This window comes from Callionymus lyra, chromosome 1 (genome assembly GCF_982586985.1).
Source record: "Callionymus lyra chromosome 1, fCalLyr1.hap1.1, whole genome shotgun sequence".
In the NCBI taxonomy this organism is placed as follows: domain Eukaryota; kingdom Metazoa; phylum Chordata; class Actinopteri; order Syngnathiformes; family Callionymidae; genus Callionymus; species Callionymus lyra.
In genome coordinates, this window is record NC_141818.1 from 1,405,131 (window position 1) to 1,423,880 (window position 18,750).

General features: G+C 41.6%; 2 protein-coding genes across 2 annotated transcripts; both read right to left on the reverse strand.

The window, feature by feature from the left end:
- Nucleotides 1-153: 153 nt before the first annotated feature.
- On the reverse strand, nt 154-7,279 carry polg2 (polymerase (DNA directed), gamma 2, accessory subunit). The gene is made up of 8 exons (XM_087787340.1): nt 6,789-7,279; nt 6,616-6,721; nt 5,841-5,946; nt 1,295-1,480; nt 1,084-1,221; nt 947-1,027; nt 738-838; nt 154-676 (listed from the first exon to the last, which is right to left on the reverse strand). Exons 1-8 carry the CDS (start codon nt 7,117-7,119, stop codon nt 511-513), a joined length of 1,215 nt encoding a protein of 404 aa, XP_087643466.1. The 5' UTR covers nt 7,120-7,279; the 3' UTR covers nt 154-510.
- Nucleotides 7,280-8,639: 1,360 nt separating this feature from the next.
- LOC148087341 (putative ATP-dependent RNA helicase DDX5) lies at nt 8,640-18,265 on the reverse strand. The gene is made up of 13 exons (XM_087787328.1): nt 18,057-18,265; nt 16,771-16,948; nt 15,705-15,801; nt 15,481-15,614; nt 14,878-14,943; nt 14,662-14,803; nt 14,433-14,593; nt 14,181-14,353; nt 13,935-14,045; nt 12,337-12,398; nt 12,217-12,276; nt 10,559-10,780; nt 8,640-9,363 (listed from the first exon to the last, which is right to left on the reverse strand). Exons 1-13 carry the CDS (start codon nt 18,095-18,097, stop codon nt 8,915-8,917), a joined length of 1,896 nt encoding a protein of 631 aa, XP_087643454.1. The 5' UTR covers nt 18,098-18,265; the 3' UTR covers nt 8,640-8,914.
- Between the last annotated feature and the right edge of the window lie 485 nt (nt 18,266-18,750).

Below are 18,750 nucleotides of genomic sequence, written 5' to 3' on the forward strand. Positions count from 1 at the left end.
GATGTTCTTCTGCTGCAGTGATGAAGATAATGATGTTGACTCTGAGATCTAGATGTTCTTCTGCTGCAGTGATGAAGATAATGATGTTGACTCTGAGATCTAGATGTTCTTCTGCTGCAGTGATGAAGATAATGATGTTGACTCTGAGATCTAGATGTTCTTCTGCTGCAGTGATGAAGATAATGATGTTGACTCTGAGATCTAGATGTTCTTCTGCTGCAGTGATGAAGATAATGATGTTGACTCTTAAGATCTAGATGTTCTTCTGCTGCAGTGATGAAGATAATGATGTTGACTCTGAGATCTAGATGTTCTTCTGCTGCAGTGATGAAGATAATGATGTTGACTCTGAGATCTAGATGTTCTTCTGCTGCAGTGATGAAGATAATGATGTTGACTCTTAAGATCTAGATGTTCTTCTGCTGCAGTGATGAAGATAATGATGTTGACTCTGAGATCTAGATGTTCTTCTGCTGCAGTGATGAAGATAATGATGTTGACTCTTAAGATCTAGATGTTTTCTGCTGCGGTGATGAATCTGGAGATGAAGTTCTTGACCTCAGAGATGTGCATGGTCTCTCTGACGGTGGTGTCTCGGTTGCGCACCTGAAGAAGTCCACTCTCCAGCGTGTTCTCGCTCATCATCGCGGTGAAGAGAACTCCCATCTCGTCGTACCTGATGAAGGTGAAGAACCAGAATGAGCGGAAACCTTCTCAGAATCTAAATGAAGCTTTACTTGGTGTTGAGCTGCTCCAGCGACGTGTGGACGGTGTCGAGGTAACCAGGCCAGGCGGAGACACCGGCCTCCACGAACTCCTGCAGCAGACCTTCACTGACCTACAGACATCTTCACGTCATTGCTCCACACGTTATCAACACGCATATGATCCTGCACGTCCTGTGGTCAGCGTGCACGTCAATGATCTCACATATTGTGCTCCTCACCCGTCTCAGCTCCACGGTCGGTCCTCGGCTGATGTCCAGGGCCACCTTCACCGGCGCCAGGAGAGGATGTAACCTCAGGACCTGAACATCACAGAACATCATGAGCTTCACACGACAACATGTCGTGAAGTATCGACCTTTCTCTGCTGAAGTCTCTGCCTCGTCTCTTCTCTCTGGAGCTGCTGCAGCGAGTTGGACATGAAGGCCAACAGTCCACGGTCCATGTTTCCAGACACGGAGATGACGTGAGGGACGGACCTGCGACCTTCACGAGACTAACATGAACACGTTAATATATGAACACATTAAAACCATAGATCGACCTCCGATGTGACTCGTCAGACGTACTTGAAGCTTCGAACGACTTCCTTCGTGCATCTCCAGCAGCTCCGAGTCTCCTCTGCTCCACAGCATCTCCACGGGCTCCTGACCCCACGGGAAGTCGTAGGAGATCTTGATTCCACGAGACGACGACGCTTCGAGATCCTGTTCCTGGACGTCGCTGGAGCTGAAGGCCGACGGAGAGACAGCAAACTGTGCAGAACATCAAAGAGAGTGTGATCTGCTGAAGAACATCTAAAAATACTGAAGAACATCTAAATATACTGAAGAACATCTAAATAAACTGAAGAACATCTAAATCTACTGAAGAACATCTAAATATACTGAAGAACATCTAAATATACTGAAGAACATCTAAATCTACTGAAGAACATCTAAATATACTGAAGAACATCTAAATATATTGAAGAACATCTAAATATACTGAAGAACATCTAAAAATACTGAAGAACATCGAAATCTACTGAAGAACATCTAAATATACTGAAGAACATCTAAATATATTGAAGAACATCTAAATATACTGAAGAACATCTAAATAAACTGAAGAACATCTAAATAAACTGAAGAACATCTAAAAATACTGAAGAACATCGAAATCTACTGAAGAACATCTAAATAAACTGAAGAACATCTAAATAAACTGATGAATGACTTCTTAGAGGACGTGTTTAAAACATACATTATCATCACATGACACACAAAACCATTACATAAATGATCACTTGACTCACCCGTGATCTCATATATCATCATGTGACATGCATAATGATCCCATGATAGACATAATGACGACATAAATGATCACATGACTCACCCGTGATCTCATATATCATCATGTGACATGCATAATGATCCCATGATAAACATAATGACGACATAAATGATCACATGACTCACCAGTGATCTCATATATCATCATGTGACATGCATAATGATCCCATGATAAACATAATGACGACATAAATGATCACATGACTCACCCGTGATCTCATATATCATCATGTGACATGCATAATGATCCCATGATAGACATAATGACGACATAAATGATCACATGACTCACCAGTGATCTCATATATCATCATGTGACATGCATAATGATCCCATGATAAACATAATGACGACATAAATGATCACATGACTCACCAGTGATCTCATATATCATCATGTGACATGCATAATGATCCCATGATAGACATAATGATGACATAAATGATCACATGACTCACCCGTGATCTCATATATCATCATGTGACATGCATAATGATCCCATGATAGACATAATGACGACATAAATGATCACATGACTCACCCGTGATCTCATATATCATCATGTGACATGCATAATGATCCCATGATAGACATAATGACGACATAAATGATCACATGACTCACCAGTGATCTCATATATCATCATGTGACATGCATAATGATCCCATGATAGACATAATGACGACATAAATGATCACATGACTCACCAGTGATCTCATATATCATCATGTGACATGCATAATGATCCCATGATAGACATAATGACGACATAAATGATCACATGACTCACCAGTGATCTCATATATCATCATGTGACATGCATAATGATCCCATGATAGACATAATGATGACATAAATGATCACATGACTCACCAGTGATCTCATATATGATCATGTGACATGCATAATGATCCCATGATAGACATAATGACGACATAAATGATCACATGACTCACCCGTGATCTCATATATCATCATGTGACATGCATAATGATCCCATGATAGACATAATGATGACATAAATGATCACATGACTCACCAGTGATCTCATATATCATCATGTGACATGCATAATGATCCCATGATAGACATAATGATGACATAAATGATCACATGACTCACCCGTGATCTCATATATCATCATGTGACATGCATAATGATCCCATGATAGACATAATGATGACATAAATGATCACATGACTCACCAGTGATCTCATATATGATCATGTGACATGCATAATGATCCCATGATAAAAAGAATGACGACATAAATGATCACATGACTCACCAGTGATCTCATATATCATCATGTGACATGCATAATGATCCCATGATAGACATAATGATGACATAAATGATCACATGACTCACCAGTGATCTCATATATGATCATGTGACATGCATAATGATCCCATGATAAAAAGAATGACGACATAAATGATCACATGACTCACCCGTGATCTCATATATCATCATGTGACATGCATAATGATCCCATGATAGACATAATGATGACATAAATGATCACATGACTCACCAGTGACCTCATATATCATCATGTGACATGCATAATGATCCCATGATAGACATAATGACGACATAAATGATCACATGACTCACCAGTGATCTCATATATCATCATGTGACATGCATAACGATCCCATGATAGACATAATGACGACATAAATGATCACATGACTCACCCGTGATCTCATATATCATCATGTGACATGCATAATGATCCCATGATAGACATAATGACGACATAAATGATCACATGACTCACCCGTGATCTCATATATCATCATGTGACATGCATAATGATCCCATGATAGACATAATGATGACATAAATGATCACATGACTCACCAGTGATCTCATATATGATCATGTGACATGCATAATGATCCCATGATAGACATAATGACGACATAAATGATCACATGACTCACCAGTGATCTCATATATCATCATGTGACATGCATAATGATCCCATGATAGACATAATGACGACATAAATGATCACATGACTCACCCGTGATCTCATATATCATCATGTGACATGCATAATGATCCCATGATAGACATAATGATGACATAAATGATCACATGACTCACCAGTGATCTCATATATGATCATGTGACATGCATAATGATCCCATGATAGACATAATGACGACATAAATGATCACATGACTCACCCGTGATCTCATATATCATCATGTGACATGCATAATGATCCCATGATAGACATAATGATGACATAAATGATCACATGACTCACCAGTGACCTCATATATCATCATGTGACATGCATAATGATCCCATGATAGACATAATGACGACATAAATGATCACATGACTCACCAGTGATCTCATATATCATCATGTGACATGCATAACGATCCCATGATAGACATAATGACGACATAAATGATCACATGACTCACCCGTGAACTCATATATCATCATGTGACATCCATAATGATCCCATGATAGACATAATGACGACATAAATGATCACATGACTCACCCGTGATCTCATATATCATCATGTGACATGCATAATGATCCCATGATAGACATAATGATGACATAAATGATCACATGACTCACCCGTGATCTCATATATGATCATGTGACATGCATAATGATCCCATGATAGACATAATGACGACATAAATGATCACATGACTCACCAGTGATCTCATATATGATCATGTGACATGCATAATGATCCCATGATAGACATAATGACGACATAAATGATCACATGACTCACCAGTGATCTCATATATCATCATGTGACATGCATAACGATCCCATGATAGACATAATGACGACATAAATGATCACATGACTCACCCGTGATCTCATATATCATCATGTGACATGCATAATGATCCCATGATAGACATAATGACGACATAAATGATCACATGACTCACCCGTGATCTCATATATCATCATGTGACATGCATAATGATCCCATGATAGACATAATGATGACATAAATGATCACATGACTCACCAGTGATCTCATATATGATCATGTGACATGCATAATGATCCCATGATAGACATAATGACGACATAAATGATCACATGACTCACCCGTGATCTCATATATCATCATGTGACATGCATAATGATCCCATGATAGACATAATGATGACATAAATGATCACATGACTCACCAGTGACCTCATATATCATCATGTGACATGCATAATGATCCCATGATAGACATAATGACGACATAAATGATCACATGACTCACCAGTGATCTCATATATCATCATGTGACATGCATAATGATCCCATGATAAACATAATGACGACATAACTGATCACATTACTCACCAGTGATCTCATATATCATCATGTGACATGCATAATGATCCCATGATAGACATAATGACGACATAAATGATCACATGACTCACCAGTGATCTCATATATCATCATGTGACATGCATAATGATCCCATGATAGACATAATGACGACATAAATGATCACATGACTCACCAGTGATCTCATATATCATCATGTGACATGCATAATGATCCCATGATAGACATAATGATGACATAAATGATCACATGACTCACCAGTGATCTCATATATCATCATGTGACATGCATAATGATCCCATGATAGACATAATGACGACATAAATGATCACATGACTCACCAGTGATCTCATATATCATCATGTGACATGCATAATGATCCCATGATAGACATAATGACGACATAAATGATCACATGACTCACCATCCTCCACCACTTGAGTCTCTGTCGAGCCCAGTGATCCAGCCAGTGGGACGAGGTCCGAGGAGAACAGAACCAGACGAGAGACGCCTCAGTGAACTCAGCCGGACTAGAGAAGAAAGACATAAATATCTCACTAATGGAATAATGTTCTCACATCTCAGGACACATTGTGTTCATTCATATTAAATCTAATTAATTGTTTATATTTTTAGAGACCGTTTCCTACGCAGAGTTAAAAAAAAGTTTTAAAAGTTTTTTGTTCAGTTGAACGTGATCCTCATGAATCCAGTATGGATAATACATGAGAAAATACACAAATATTAGTAGTATTTCCTGTAAGATGATTAAAGATCCGGTCATTGATCACTGAAGAAAACTGACCACAAACTGTTTCCTTCAACTGAGAAAAATCTCTAAACTTAGGAAAATGTTGTCGGAACATGATCTGGATCTTATAATCCATGTTTGTTTCTTCTCGTCTGGACTATTGTAACAGTTTGTTTTCATGTCTTAACAAGAAGGATCGTCTCGTCTGCAGTTGATTCAGAACTCTGAGCCGCTCTAGTAGAAGAACTCACATTTCTCCTTCAAACTCTTCACTGGCTTCCAGTTTCTTTCAGGATCATTTTAAAATTCTGGTTCTTACTTTCAGATCTATTCATGGTCAGACCTTCCATCAGTGATCTGATCCAGACTTACACCCCAGCTCGGGCTCTGAGGTCTGTGGATCAGAATCTACTGATGGTTCCTGAACATGCTTCTCTCGGACACTCACCCACTCAAATTCTCCACCGACTGGAAACAGGTTCCTGTCTCCACCAGACCAAACGGGAGCTTCTTGTTCATGAGCTCGAATGAAGGGATGAACTGCTTCATGGAACCTGAAGGCACCAGAGAGGTCATGACCTTTACTGACACAATCATGGTGTGTGCGTGTGTGTGTTGTACCCTGAAGAAGGTTCTTCCTCATGGAGCTCGAAGTCTCTGTGTCTTCATCCTCCAGACCTCGACACAGAGTCTTGACGCCAAAGATCTGGGTCCTTGAACGCACCATGGAGACCCGCCACTGCCTCAGCAGGTTCCCGCGAAGTTCTGCGCCCAGAGGTCCATAGGCGCACGAGAGTCCGGCTCTGAAGCGGTCCAGGTTCTTCTCCCCGGGACACACGTAATGTCTGTCCGCGCAGAGCTGCAGCAGAGGCCGGACCAGGTCCAGATCCTCGCCTGTGGAGCAGAAAGTTCTGACGGGACTGAAGACGGTTCTGTTGACGCGAGTCCACATGTTGAGGCTTTAAACCTCTGACGTCATGACGCGTATTCACGATGCTTATCGTAGTACCTGGAGGTACTTCTTGAAGTACTACTTGAAGCTGGTGTTTGCAACTCGAAGGATAAGAAGCAGGTTTTTTTAGATCCAGAAGTTTAAATTTGCGACGCTTACAGCGAACCGGAAGTGATCGTGTGACTTCCGCTTTAGAAAACTTTATTGACAACGTTGATTTTTACAGATCATTTACTTGATTTCTTTTTCTTTTAGAAATATTTCTTTAATTCCCGTCTTTTAAGTGTCGCCACTGAAAAAAATATGACGTCCAACGTTGTCCTAATAATACTGTTTTAATGTTAATAATTCATTGTAATACTTATTAAATAATACTTGTTTTATGTTAATGTTTTATATTGTTGCGTCAGTTGTAATTAACTTTATATCGTAATTTATTCACTAATGTTAATTCATTCCGTATTTTTTAATTATTATTTGTTCTTTATTTTAACTCTAGAATTAAAATATAAAATAAAATATGTTCAACTGAATGCAACTGTCCAGCAATGTTTAACTTATCAATGATGGATTGTATTCAATAGAATCTTGAGACGTGTCAAATGTGACCGACTTATTGTTGCTTTAACCTAAATATATATATTTTTTTGTAATGTATTTTACTTTGATAGATATTTGCTCAGATTTACCCGCAGATCTGTACTTGTTTATCAAACATTAATGTTAACAATATTACCTTTTCTATTAGAACTAATATTGAAAAATATTATTGTATTTACCTTCATGACACTTTAATTATTCACAAACTAAGGTTGAACTTTATTACTTTGAAGCCTGTGATCAGTGTGTGTTGAAAGTGTGTGTTGAAAGTGTGTGAACTCTTTGTGCGTCCTGCGAGTGCAAGTCGTAAAAAATAAAGGATGAAAATATGTTTGAAGATTTGAGATCTACTGAGTAAAGGGTCTTCTTAGAAAGGGTTCTAGTGGGTAACTTAGTTAACATTATCTCTGTTGGTTAAAAACAAGTCGATGCATTTCTCTGGTAACTATCACTGGTTAGAGACAAACACACAAGATAAGACTAGGGTTGTGATGATTTATAGTCGTATCAGTCGAGGGTTGACAAGAGAAAACGGACTCACAACATGGACTTTAGTCGAGAGATGGAGTCAGATCCCGCTGTGATGGTCCTGAACCCGAGTCTGAAGGTTCTGGGCCACTCTCTGGAAGGATCTGGACAATGAACCAGGATTTGACGGAGACTGGACCGAGCGCTCGGACTTCGGCATTTTTAAATAATTTGAACATTTTTGCGTCTTGATTTTTTGTACTTGAGGTCTTGCATCTTCATCTTCATTTTACCTCAAACAAATGTATTGTTTTGATCCTTCCTCGGATCAAACGAATGCACAGAAGTCGATGGAGAAGCAGAAGAACCGACTTCTTCACCGTTAGATCAGATGTTTATTCCAAACATATTTATGGCGACTTTTCAACCTTTAAATGCGACAAAAACACACATTTTCCATTTTGCTGAAAAAGGGTCTCAAACACCCTTTTCTTTATTAATAATCGCAGTAACATCACTGTATCATTATCACAACAGGAAACATAGCATTACCTAGTAAAAATAAATTACTGAGGAATGTAACAAAAACAGAAAGTGCAGCATCTAAACCACTGGGTTCACTGAGGAATCCCAACCCTGCTGTGAGAGAAACAAAACAGTTAAAAAAATAAAAATAAATGACCATTAATAATCAGACCCAGATCAGGTTCCCACGTAAACCCGGCGTCTACTGTTGAAAGGGAGGGGGGGGGAGGGGGTAGGCCGGCATGGGGGGCGGAGGTGGACCCTGTGACGGCTGCTGCTGGGCGCTGAACGGGAACGGGTGGTTCATGCCGTTCTGAGGGGCCCGTTGCATGCCCCCGAACTGAGGGGGACCCTGGAAACCTTGGCTACCGAACGAGCCGCCCGGGTTGGCGGCGGCGCCGCCGAATTTACCCTGTCCGTTACCGTTGCCGAAGCTGTTACCGTAGCTGCCGCCGGAGTTGCCGCCGCCGCCGAAGTTGCCGCCGTTCTGGCTCTTGTTGCCGCCGAAGGCGCCACCTTTGGGGCCGTTACCATACCCTCGCTCGCCGCCGTCCCTGAAGTTGCTCCCACCGTAGTTGCTGCTCCTGCCGCCTCCGGAGTACCTGTCGCGCCGGTCGTCCCTGTAGCCGCCGCGTCCGCCTCGTCCACGGCCTGCAGGGGGCGAGAGAGACCGCGGTGAGCACTTAAAACACTTTCTGCAGACCAGGGTCACAAAGCGCTTAAACAATTAAAACAATACTCAATAAAATTTAAACTTAAAGGGTCAAGACGTCAAAGAGACAATATTGTTTAAAAACTACTGTATTTCCCGGACAATAAGTGTCAGTTTCTTCATAGTTTGTCCGCGACTTATACTCTGGATCGACTTATGTGTGAAATTATGAACACATTATTATATCATTTCACATGTTATTTTCACACTAAACCACCAGAGGGCGCTCTAGGCCTGTGTTGATCATTTCCACGTAGAAGAGGAAGCATCTTCTACCTCCGGAGTTAGTTAGTTGTTTAAAAGTGACACGAGGATGAAGAGTTATTTGGAGTTACACGGATGGTTTGGTAAACTAGTTAGTTATTGATGCTATAGTTCTCTGAATAACTCTTCATATGTTATGTTAACATACCAGGTTCTCACTTCATGTAACGGAACATTATTCTGTTGTTGCCTCTAGTTTTATTTTAATCTTTCAAGATCACATGTCTGTTCTTGGATTTTATCAAATATATTTCCCCCAAAAACACGACTTATACTCCAGTGCGACTTATATATGTTTTTACTTCTTTATTATGCATTTATGTCTGGAGCGACTTGTGCTCCGGAGACACTTATAGTCCGGAGAATACGGTAATTGAATCTAACAATGTGTATTTTTCTGTGTGTAGTTCTTATGTTCTCCCCGTGTCGCGTGGGTTTACTCCGGACACTCCGGTTTCCTCCCACAGTCCAAAAACAAACAGACGTTGATAGAGAATTGATTGGGAAATCATCCATAGGTATGAGTGTGTGTGTGAAAGGTTGTCTGTCTTTGTGTGGCATCCTGTCCAGGGTGTCCCCTGCCTCTCGCCCTATGATACTGGGATGGACTCCAGTCTCCCCCGGGACCCCCACAAGGTGATAAAGCGGTAGAAAATAAATGAATGTGTATTAAAAGTCTTATTACAATAATTAAATGATTTCTTTATACTAATATTGGCACTATTTCCATATTTGTACATTATTTCGAATTAATAGAAGTAGAACCATAAAGAATTGATAAAAACACTGGAATATCAGTATCTTTTGAGGACATTCAATTATTGGAAACATTGTAAACGTTAAACCACTCAACACTGACGACCACATTACCTCCTCGATCCTCCGCCATCTGGATCAGCTTGGGGTTGATGGCCTGGTTGGCCTCGCGCAGCACAGCGATCAGGTCGCCGGCCTGCTTCATGTTGTTGGGCGTGAAGAAGGTGTAGGCCGTGCCCGTTTTTTGACTGCGGGCCGTGCGTCCAATGCGGTGGATATAGTCCTCGGAGGAGTTAGGGTAGTCATAATTGATGACAAATTTCACATCCTCCACATCTGTGAAAGTGTTGCAGTGTGGCAAAACAAAACATGGAGGCCACACGGGAGTTTGCACACCACAACAGCCAGACCAGAAGAAAAGTTAGCACTGTTGAGGGCTCGGGGGGAGGGAGGAAAGTTGAAGGTTCAGGCTGCGGGAAAGAGTCCGTTAGCGAGACACGCTTGAATTAAAACAGGGTTCATTTTTCTCCAGGGGAGTAACTACTGTGGGAAGAGAGAAACAATGCACACTCCTGTAGCTTACCGTAATCACAAGCTAGCATGATTCGCTCCCTTTTCTTTACAAGGGAGAAGGAAGTCTTACCATTAAGGAGTATGCATTCACTAGTCCTTTCCCAACGCAGCGAAATCCCCCACAAATTGTCAAGTGACATCCAGGAGCTTCTACGCAGTTGGGGCCGCGAGAATCCCTGGGGCCTCCGGCATGAGCCAATATTGGACCAGTCACTGGTACGTTTGTTTTGCAGCTCGGGACTTCCCGGGTTCGCGCCTCAAAGCTCGATATTTAAGGCCACACTGCACACGTCTTGCCAAGAGCAAACAGACCCCCGGGTACTACAGGGCCCCCCCGTCGTGAGTGGCCCCCCGTGGGACTCCTACAGTGAGAACACAAGTCGGGCCCCCACAACTAGAGCAGTCTCATCGAGGCAAGATGTTCCCAGAAGCCAGTAATCACTTGAGAAAATGTCTCTGGTTTAGGCAGGTCTCGACATGACTATGTAAACGCAGGCGAGGGAGGAACTGTGTTTGTTTTTGAGCTGTCACTCTCTGTCCTCTTAATCAGACGACCCACTACCGTCTAGATCACATGTGCCAGGTCTTAATATTTTCAACTGCTCTCTCCATCTCAAGAACTCCAGCACTCTGACGGAAAGAAAAAAGACCGTAAGTCCACAAGCAGCCATGCTGTGACGAGAAAAAAAAAGAAAAAAAAAAAGCTCCGAGACGTAACAATTGATCCAAATCTCGAACCAGTGACTTGCAAACACGACTCTGTAACACGACAGCATGCACGGCAAAAGTCACATCGCCGGGGCAAGGATTTGTTTTTTGGTTGGAGTTGGAAACAGCTGGATGTTTTTTTGTTTTTGTCAGGGGGAATCCATGGACAGAGAACAGACGTGAGTGTATTTTCAACAGAGACAAAAAGGCTTAGCCACACAGCCTTTTAGAAGATCACTGGCACACAAGAGCTTCACCTCTCTAGGCCCACTGGGTGGCAAGCCAGTCGAGCCCTTCCAATATGTCTTCTCCCTCTCGAGGCCTCGGATTGTCATGCCTAGCGCCTGCCACAAAGACTCCACCTTAAGGTGAGAAAAACTCAGAGAATGCATAGAAAAGTTAAAGAAAGTAAAAAAACACTTTCTTTAAAAAAATAAGTGTAAGAAACACTGAAATCATATTTTTTCCACAACCACACGTCACGCACTGACCTAAGCCGCGGGAGGCCACGTCCGTGGCGATGAGGATGGGAGCCTTGCCATACCGGAACTCTACGGGAAGATCACGAGTTAGTGTCGGAGAGAAGTCGAGGGAGTTTTCCCTTGGCTCACCGTTGAGGACCCAGTCCCTCTCCTGCTGGCTCTTGTCTCCGTGGATGCCCATCGCAGGCCACCTGTGGACGAACGAGAGAAGACGTTCAAGGTTCAAATTGTTACCACCGTATTTCCGCACTATAAGACGCACTTAAAAGCCTTTAAATTTCTCAAAAAAAGACAGCGTCATCCCGGGGTGGGATTAACGACGCACGTCACATCATGGCGGACGTCTATTGAGTGATATTACTGCCACCAGTTTGAGCGAGTGTGTCTTGGTTGTTGTACACTCAAAATCACTCTGCTGCGCTTAACCAGTCATACGTGTGTTCAACACGTCATACACATAAAAAGCATAAAAAGACAGTCAGAACGACAGAACACAAACTTTATCAAAATATTGCTCAATCTAGGGCTGCACGATTCTGGACAAAATAAGAATCACAATTTTTCGGCTGAGAATTGAGATCACGATACTCTTTTTCCCCCCAATTTAAATAGTTATTGAACAAAAAACAATGATTTTAATTTTTCTTATCTACACAACCTTTGCATAATTTTCACAATAATCCTTTTTGAACAATATTTATGTGTAACATGTGAAAGGGTGATGAGAGCTAGATGTTGCTACTGAAGCATCACTGTCTGCAAGTAACGTTGTGTTGGTTTGTGTCGCTTTGAATCCCAAAAAAAGAAATAAGCACCTTTTTTTTTAAAGGGGTGTTACAATGAATTTATCATCCTCAAGATTCATTCTCTTCTTCTCTCTCAGTCTCAACTCCTTCCACAACAGTTCAGACTCTGGAGTTTTCTCCGCCTTGATCACTTCTTGAGGGCGGGTGCTTGTGAGGGAGCGCTTGTTTTCATGAAGGCGACGTCCCGGATCTAAATGCGGTACAACTTTTATTTTTTTTATTATTATTTTAATAATCGGCGTCACTTGGAAATGAGATCGTCTATCCTTCAAGAAACATCTGAAGACATTTTTATTTGTTCAGGCTTGTCCTTGATTTTCTAAGACTCCTGTGTTGTTCTCAGTTTTATCTTGATCTTTAAAGTATATACTTTAGTGAATATTGCTTTGATTGTTTAAGCGCTTTGTGACCCTGGTCTGGAAAAGCTCTATATAAATACAAATTACTTACTATAAGTAAGTAAGTTTTTATGCAAGTTTTAACGATTACTCGTGCAGCCCTCACTCCATCTATACAGTACTTCAGGACGGAGTGAGGCTCTGATGATTCCCTCTTCTCTTCTCTTCTCTTACAGCATGAACCCCACAGAAAAAATCTTTTTGACCCTTCAATTTGTCGATGACATTTATTGGAAAAATCACTTCAAGATTGGAGATAACGAGTCCTCCCTATCCTTTGCCGCCCAATCACAGCTGGGGATGACTTTTCACGCGACTTCATGGATGTAGAATTTAAGCACAATATAGTTGCAACTAAAAACCAGCTGCCACTAAATAGATCAGTGTGTAGGTAAAAATGTTTTGTTGGCACCACAAGTGTGTGTTCAAATAAACCACGTTTGTAACAAAGTGAGCAGAGACAACGAGCTGTGATGTTTCTGCAGCTTCATGGATCTGAAGACGTAGAACCGTGAGCTCCTACCCGTCTCTTCTCATCCTCCTGGTGATCTCGTCACAGCGACGCTTGGTCTCCACAAAGATGATGGTCTTGTTCTCCTTCTCGCTCATGATCTCCTCCAGCAGGCGGAGCAGTCTGTCAGAAGAAGAAGAATCGTCACGATCACTTCGGAAACATCAACTGAACGAGTGACGACATCCATCGACACGTCCATCGGTTCAAGACTTTTATGAAAGAGATATAAGAGATAAGAGTTATCATTTGACTCACTTGTCTTCCTTCTCCATGTCATTGCAAACGTCCACGATCTGCAAGATGTTGTGGTTGGCGCTGAGCTGCAGAGCCCCGATGTTGATCTGAACGTACTCCTTGAGGAAGTCTTCGGCCAGCTGTCGGACCTCCTTGGGCCACGTGGCGCTCCACATCAGGGTCTGGCGGTCGGGCTTGAAGACGGTGACATGAGGTCAGTCTCGATGCCTCAAAACCAAACCATCCACGATGTCATTGAATAAACGGCATTACCCGGATCTGATCCACTATCTTGCGGATCTGTGGTTCGAATCCCATGTCGAGCATGCGATCGGCTTCGTCCAGCACCAGATAAGTGCAGCGTCGCAGGTTTGTTTTATTGCACTCCAGGAAGTCGATCAGGCGGCCCGGAGTCGCGATGCAAATCTCCACTCCTTCAGAAGAACATGGTCACACAGAGCCACATTTAAAACTCTCAGAAACCTTAGAACAGAAGACGCACCTCTCTCCAGATCCCTGATCTGAGGGCCCTTAGGTGCACCTCCGTAGATGCAGGTGCTCTTGAGCCGGGACACTCGGCCGTACTCCGCCGCCACCTGCTGCACCTGCTGGGCCAGTTCACGGGTCGGAGCCAGAACCAGACACTGGATCAGAGACACGACGACGCCCGGGTTAGTTTCGTCCTCGACGCGACACAAGCGTGAAAACATGTACGTACGATCGGTCCGTCTCCGTGCTCCAGGAATGGTTGATGTTGAATGTGCACAATCGCTGGCAGAAGATACTGGAGACGGAAGAATAACATCGTTATTATCCATGTTTTACAGTCTAGGATTCAAGGAATGATCTTCATTTAAACATGAATTAAGGCCAAACTATCTGAGGTTTCAAACATGCAACTGGACGTCATAACATTTAAATACAATTCAAATTACTCTCATGTCGATTATTATGAGTTATAGACAAAAAAGTTTGTTCATTTTAATGTAGCGACTGGATCTCAGTTGTCTTTGTTTGGTTTATAACGCTCGTTATTCTTTAAACGTCTGCCACAAACGAGCAAAAGAAAGACTCGTTCAATTCTGATCAATTCTTCTCGTCGAGGCTTCAATAAAAGACGTCACAGACGATCAGTCTGGATGTTTTTAAGTGTCAAACTGAGATCCAGTTGCTACATTAAAATGAACAAACATTTTTGTCTATAGCTCCGGAAATAATCCAACATTAGTCAACGGGAGAGAAGAAACAGTTGGAACGACCAGTTCAAAAGGTAAAGTTCAGCAGAAGATATTTTACAGCACAACCACCTGACAACACCTACCGCAAGAGTCTTCCCAGATCCAGTTTGAGCGATGCCCACCATGTCCTTCCCACTGAGGGCCAGGGGCCAACCTTGAGCCTGAATAGGAGTCGGTTCACTCCAACCCTGTTTGACGATGACATCCATGGCGTAGCCTGAAAGAAAGAACGATCACAAACACATCATTTTGTATCCGGATCACTTGAAAACAGAAGCATCGACTAGAGTCGTGTTTGGACACTTACTGGGAAAAGCAGCTTCATGGAATTTAACAATTGGTTTTGGGCAATCTCTTCCTTTTACTGTGACTTCTTTGGTTCTTCGGTAGAGCTCGACGTCTTGCTGGATTGACACGAGAAAAACAAACCGTGAAAACACAGAAGAATGAAAAGTTCTGGCTGAAACATTATGAATATTCGCCGAATAGTTTGAAGAAATAATAATATTTTATGTATACAGCAGGTTTCAGACGATGATTGATAAAACACAAACATAATTTATTAAAAGTTGTCACAGTTCATTAAAAACAGCACAATAGTACCGTATTTTCCGCACCAGATTATAAGGCTCACCTTCAATGAATGAATTTAGAAGTGTTTTCATAAATACTTTGCACCGGATTATAAGGCGCAGAGAATAAAAGATACAAACGTTGGACTGGGGTTGTGTTATCATCCACTAGATAAAGCTGAGCTAAAGGGAACGTCAACAAAACAGATAAAGTCAAACTTTATTAAACGTTCTGACAACTTTGTTCACTCCCATGGTAACGATGTTCAAATGATGTTTAAAAGGCTTCAAGCAGCAGCGCGTGAGACTGTGTTGTGAGCAGACAAATGTTGAGCAGCAGAGAAGTTGAGCACGTGTATGACGGCTAGAGCGCACGTGTATGACATGTTGAACGCACGTGTATGACGTGTTGAACGCAAGTGTATGACGTGTTGAACGCACGTGTATGACTGGTTAAGCGCAGCAAAGTGATTTTGAGTGTACAACTACCAAGACACACTCGCTCAAAACGGTGGAAGTAATATCACTCCATAGCCGTCCATGACGTGACGTGCGTCGTAAATCCCACCCCGTGATGACGCAATGACGCAATTCCTCCCACGGCGTGTCGGCTCAGAGTCATGAAAGTGTTTGTAAACAAGTTTCTCACCAGGTAATGTTCATATATATAAGGCACACTGTCGTTTGAGAAATTTAAGGGCTTCTAAGACCGCCTTATAGTGCGGAAAACATGGTGATAACAATATGATACAAAAACAACATACACTAAATAGTATATAGTTTGAAAATAAGGTGACTTACAGCAGCCCTGTGCGTAACATCCGGGTGCTCCTGATAGAAGTTTTTCCGGAACTTGGGAAGCTCATCCAGGTTCCAGTGTTTCTTCCGCAGTCTCTCACCAGGGTTGCCAAACTTTCCAGAGTTAGGGCCTCCCCTGTTCCCACCCCCGCCTCCGAACCGTGGCGGTCCTCCTCCATATCTGGAAAACAACATGTACAATATGAACAGATGGAGGGATAAAACTTTTATTGATCCCTCTGGAGGTCTTTCTCCAGCTCACATCAACACAGACGATAGATTCATGAAACAAGAACAAAGTTCAAGATGACAATCTAAAGATAAAGAACGTAGATCAAAGAAAGGATAACAAAGACAATAGATACAAAGATTAACATAGAATATCATCGTTTCACTTCTGCGCTCAAACTCCAAAGTAAACATTCTAATAACACGAGGAATGAGTCCCTGAGTCTATTAGTGTTGCATCATCATGATCAACATGTTTTCTTACACAAACGCAAAAATAAAAAAGTTATTTCTGGGGAAATTATTCACTTAATGTTTTATTACAGTTCTTTTGATTATGTTTATTCTGCTTTTTTATAAACATGCACATTATTAGCTTGATCATTTAATTTATGTAAATATATTAACAGCTCACTTTTGTTTCAATGATTGAAGTATTTATAAGAGCTTTTATTTATGACTCTTATCTGGTAAACAAACATAAGACTCTCTGGTACTAGTTTATTGACTCTTAGGGGCGTGTTTTGTAAATGAAATCCTTAAGAAACTTTTGTTTCACTATTTGAAGTATTTATTAGATCATTTATTTATCAATCTTATCTGGTAAACAAACATAAGACTCTATAATCCGGACGTTTGGACTCCAGTCTGATACTAGTTTATTGACTAGTTTATGAAATCCTTATGAAACTGAAACATGATTTAATCTTAGCATTAGAAGAAGAAACTCAAGTTCGTTGGTCATGAGTTTATAGACGAGTCTGAGCGAGTGTCGACCAGTTATGGATGAACGGATCTGAGGCAGAAAGAACAACAACAACAGCAGGATCTGCGCCATCACTGAAGTTCGCTAAGAAAGCGCAGCACCTGCTACTAGCAGCCATTTTCTCTCCGCCCTGAACACTAGTTAGAGCCGCTAGTTAGCTCGACTAGCTTCACCTCACAGACTAGTCTAGCGTCAGGAACACGAGGTGACGAGCAAACAAAAGCTCAACAGTTGCTCGTCGCTGCGGTTGAAGCTCCTGAACCGTCGTCGTGAGCCCGGAGCTCGACGGACTCACCCGCGGTCTCTGCCTCGATCTCGGTCCTGAAAACCAGGCATGTTGACGTGCAGCTCGCGCGGGGCTTGAACAGGTAGATCGAATATAATCCACCTCGAGGTCAACCTTTGGCTTCTGACGCGTCAAGTTCAAGCCACGGATCGGAGAGAATATAAAAAAAGAAAATGCCGGCAGACTGTGATCGTCTTCTGTAAGGCGGATGTGACGTCAGGTGCGGCGGATCACATGGCGGATCAATGCGCGTCGAGCATGAGCACTAGTTTGTTGTTGTTTTGTTTTTGGGACACGAACTCAGAACTGAAACTTAAATTGTAACACATTTATGAAATATGGATGTAAAGAAAAATGTTTATAGAGTGTATGTTTTTTATTTACCGGCATTTATTCATCTTGTTCTTTCCCTTTATTTCTCTTTGTTCTTATTTTATTTTAATTTATTTTTACGAATAATTGCTGTATTTCTGTGTCTAATTGGAAAAAACAATTTCCCGAAGGAGATCTCCTGAGGGATCAATAAAGTTCTACCTAACCTATCTGTTTTTATGACAAACATGTTAAATATAAACCATTTAAAATTACAACTTTTATTGGAAGCACAGGAGCTCAAAGTCAGTCCTCAGATGGAAACATTAATCTTTATTTGTCTTTATTAGATCATGTTTTATATATGTAGCAGTAATTTAACCATCCGAGA

Excerpts from the sequence above, each read along its gene's own strand:
- LOC148087341 (XM_087787328.1), bottom strand. The coding sequence starts at position 18,097 with ATGCCTGGTTTTCAGGACCGAGATCGAGGCAGAGACCGCGG. Across the intron at positions 15,615-15,704 it reads CCATGAAGCTGCTTTTCCCA|GCTACGCCATGGATGTCATC; the intron begins GTAAGTGTCCAA and ends TCTTTCTTTCAG. Across the intron at positions 14,354-14,432 it reads AGATAGTGGATCAGATCCGG|CCCGACCGCCAGACCCTGAT; the intron begins GTAATGCCGTTT and ends ACCGTCTTCAAG.
- polg2 (XM_087787340.1), bottom strand. The coding sequence starts at position 7,119 with ATGTGGACTCGCGTCAACAGAACCGTCTTCAGTCCCGTCAGAACTTTC. Across the intron at positions 1,222-1,294 it reads GAAGTCGTTCGAAGCTTCAA|TCTCGTGAAGGTCGCAGGTC; the intron begins GTACGTCTGACG and ends TGTTCATGTTAG. Across the intron at positions 839-946 it reads CGACCGTGGAGCTGAGACGG|GTCAGTGAAGGTCTGCTGCA; the intron begins GTGAGGAGCACA and ends AGATGTCTGTAG.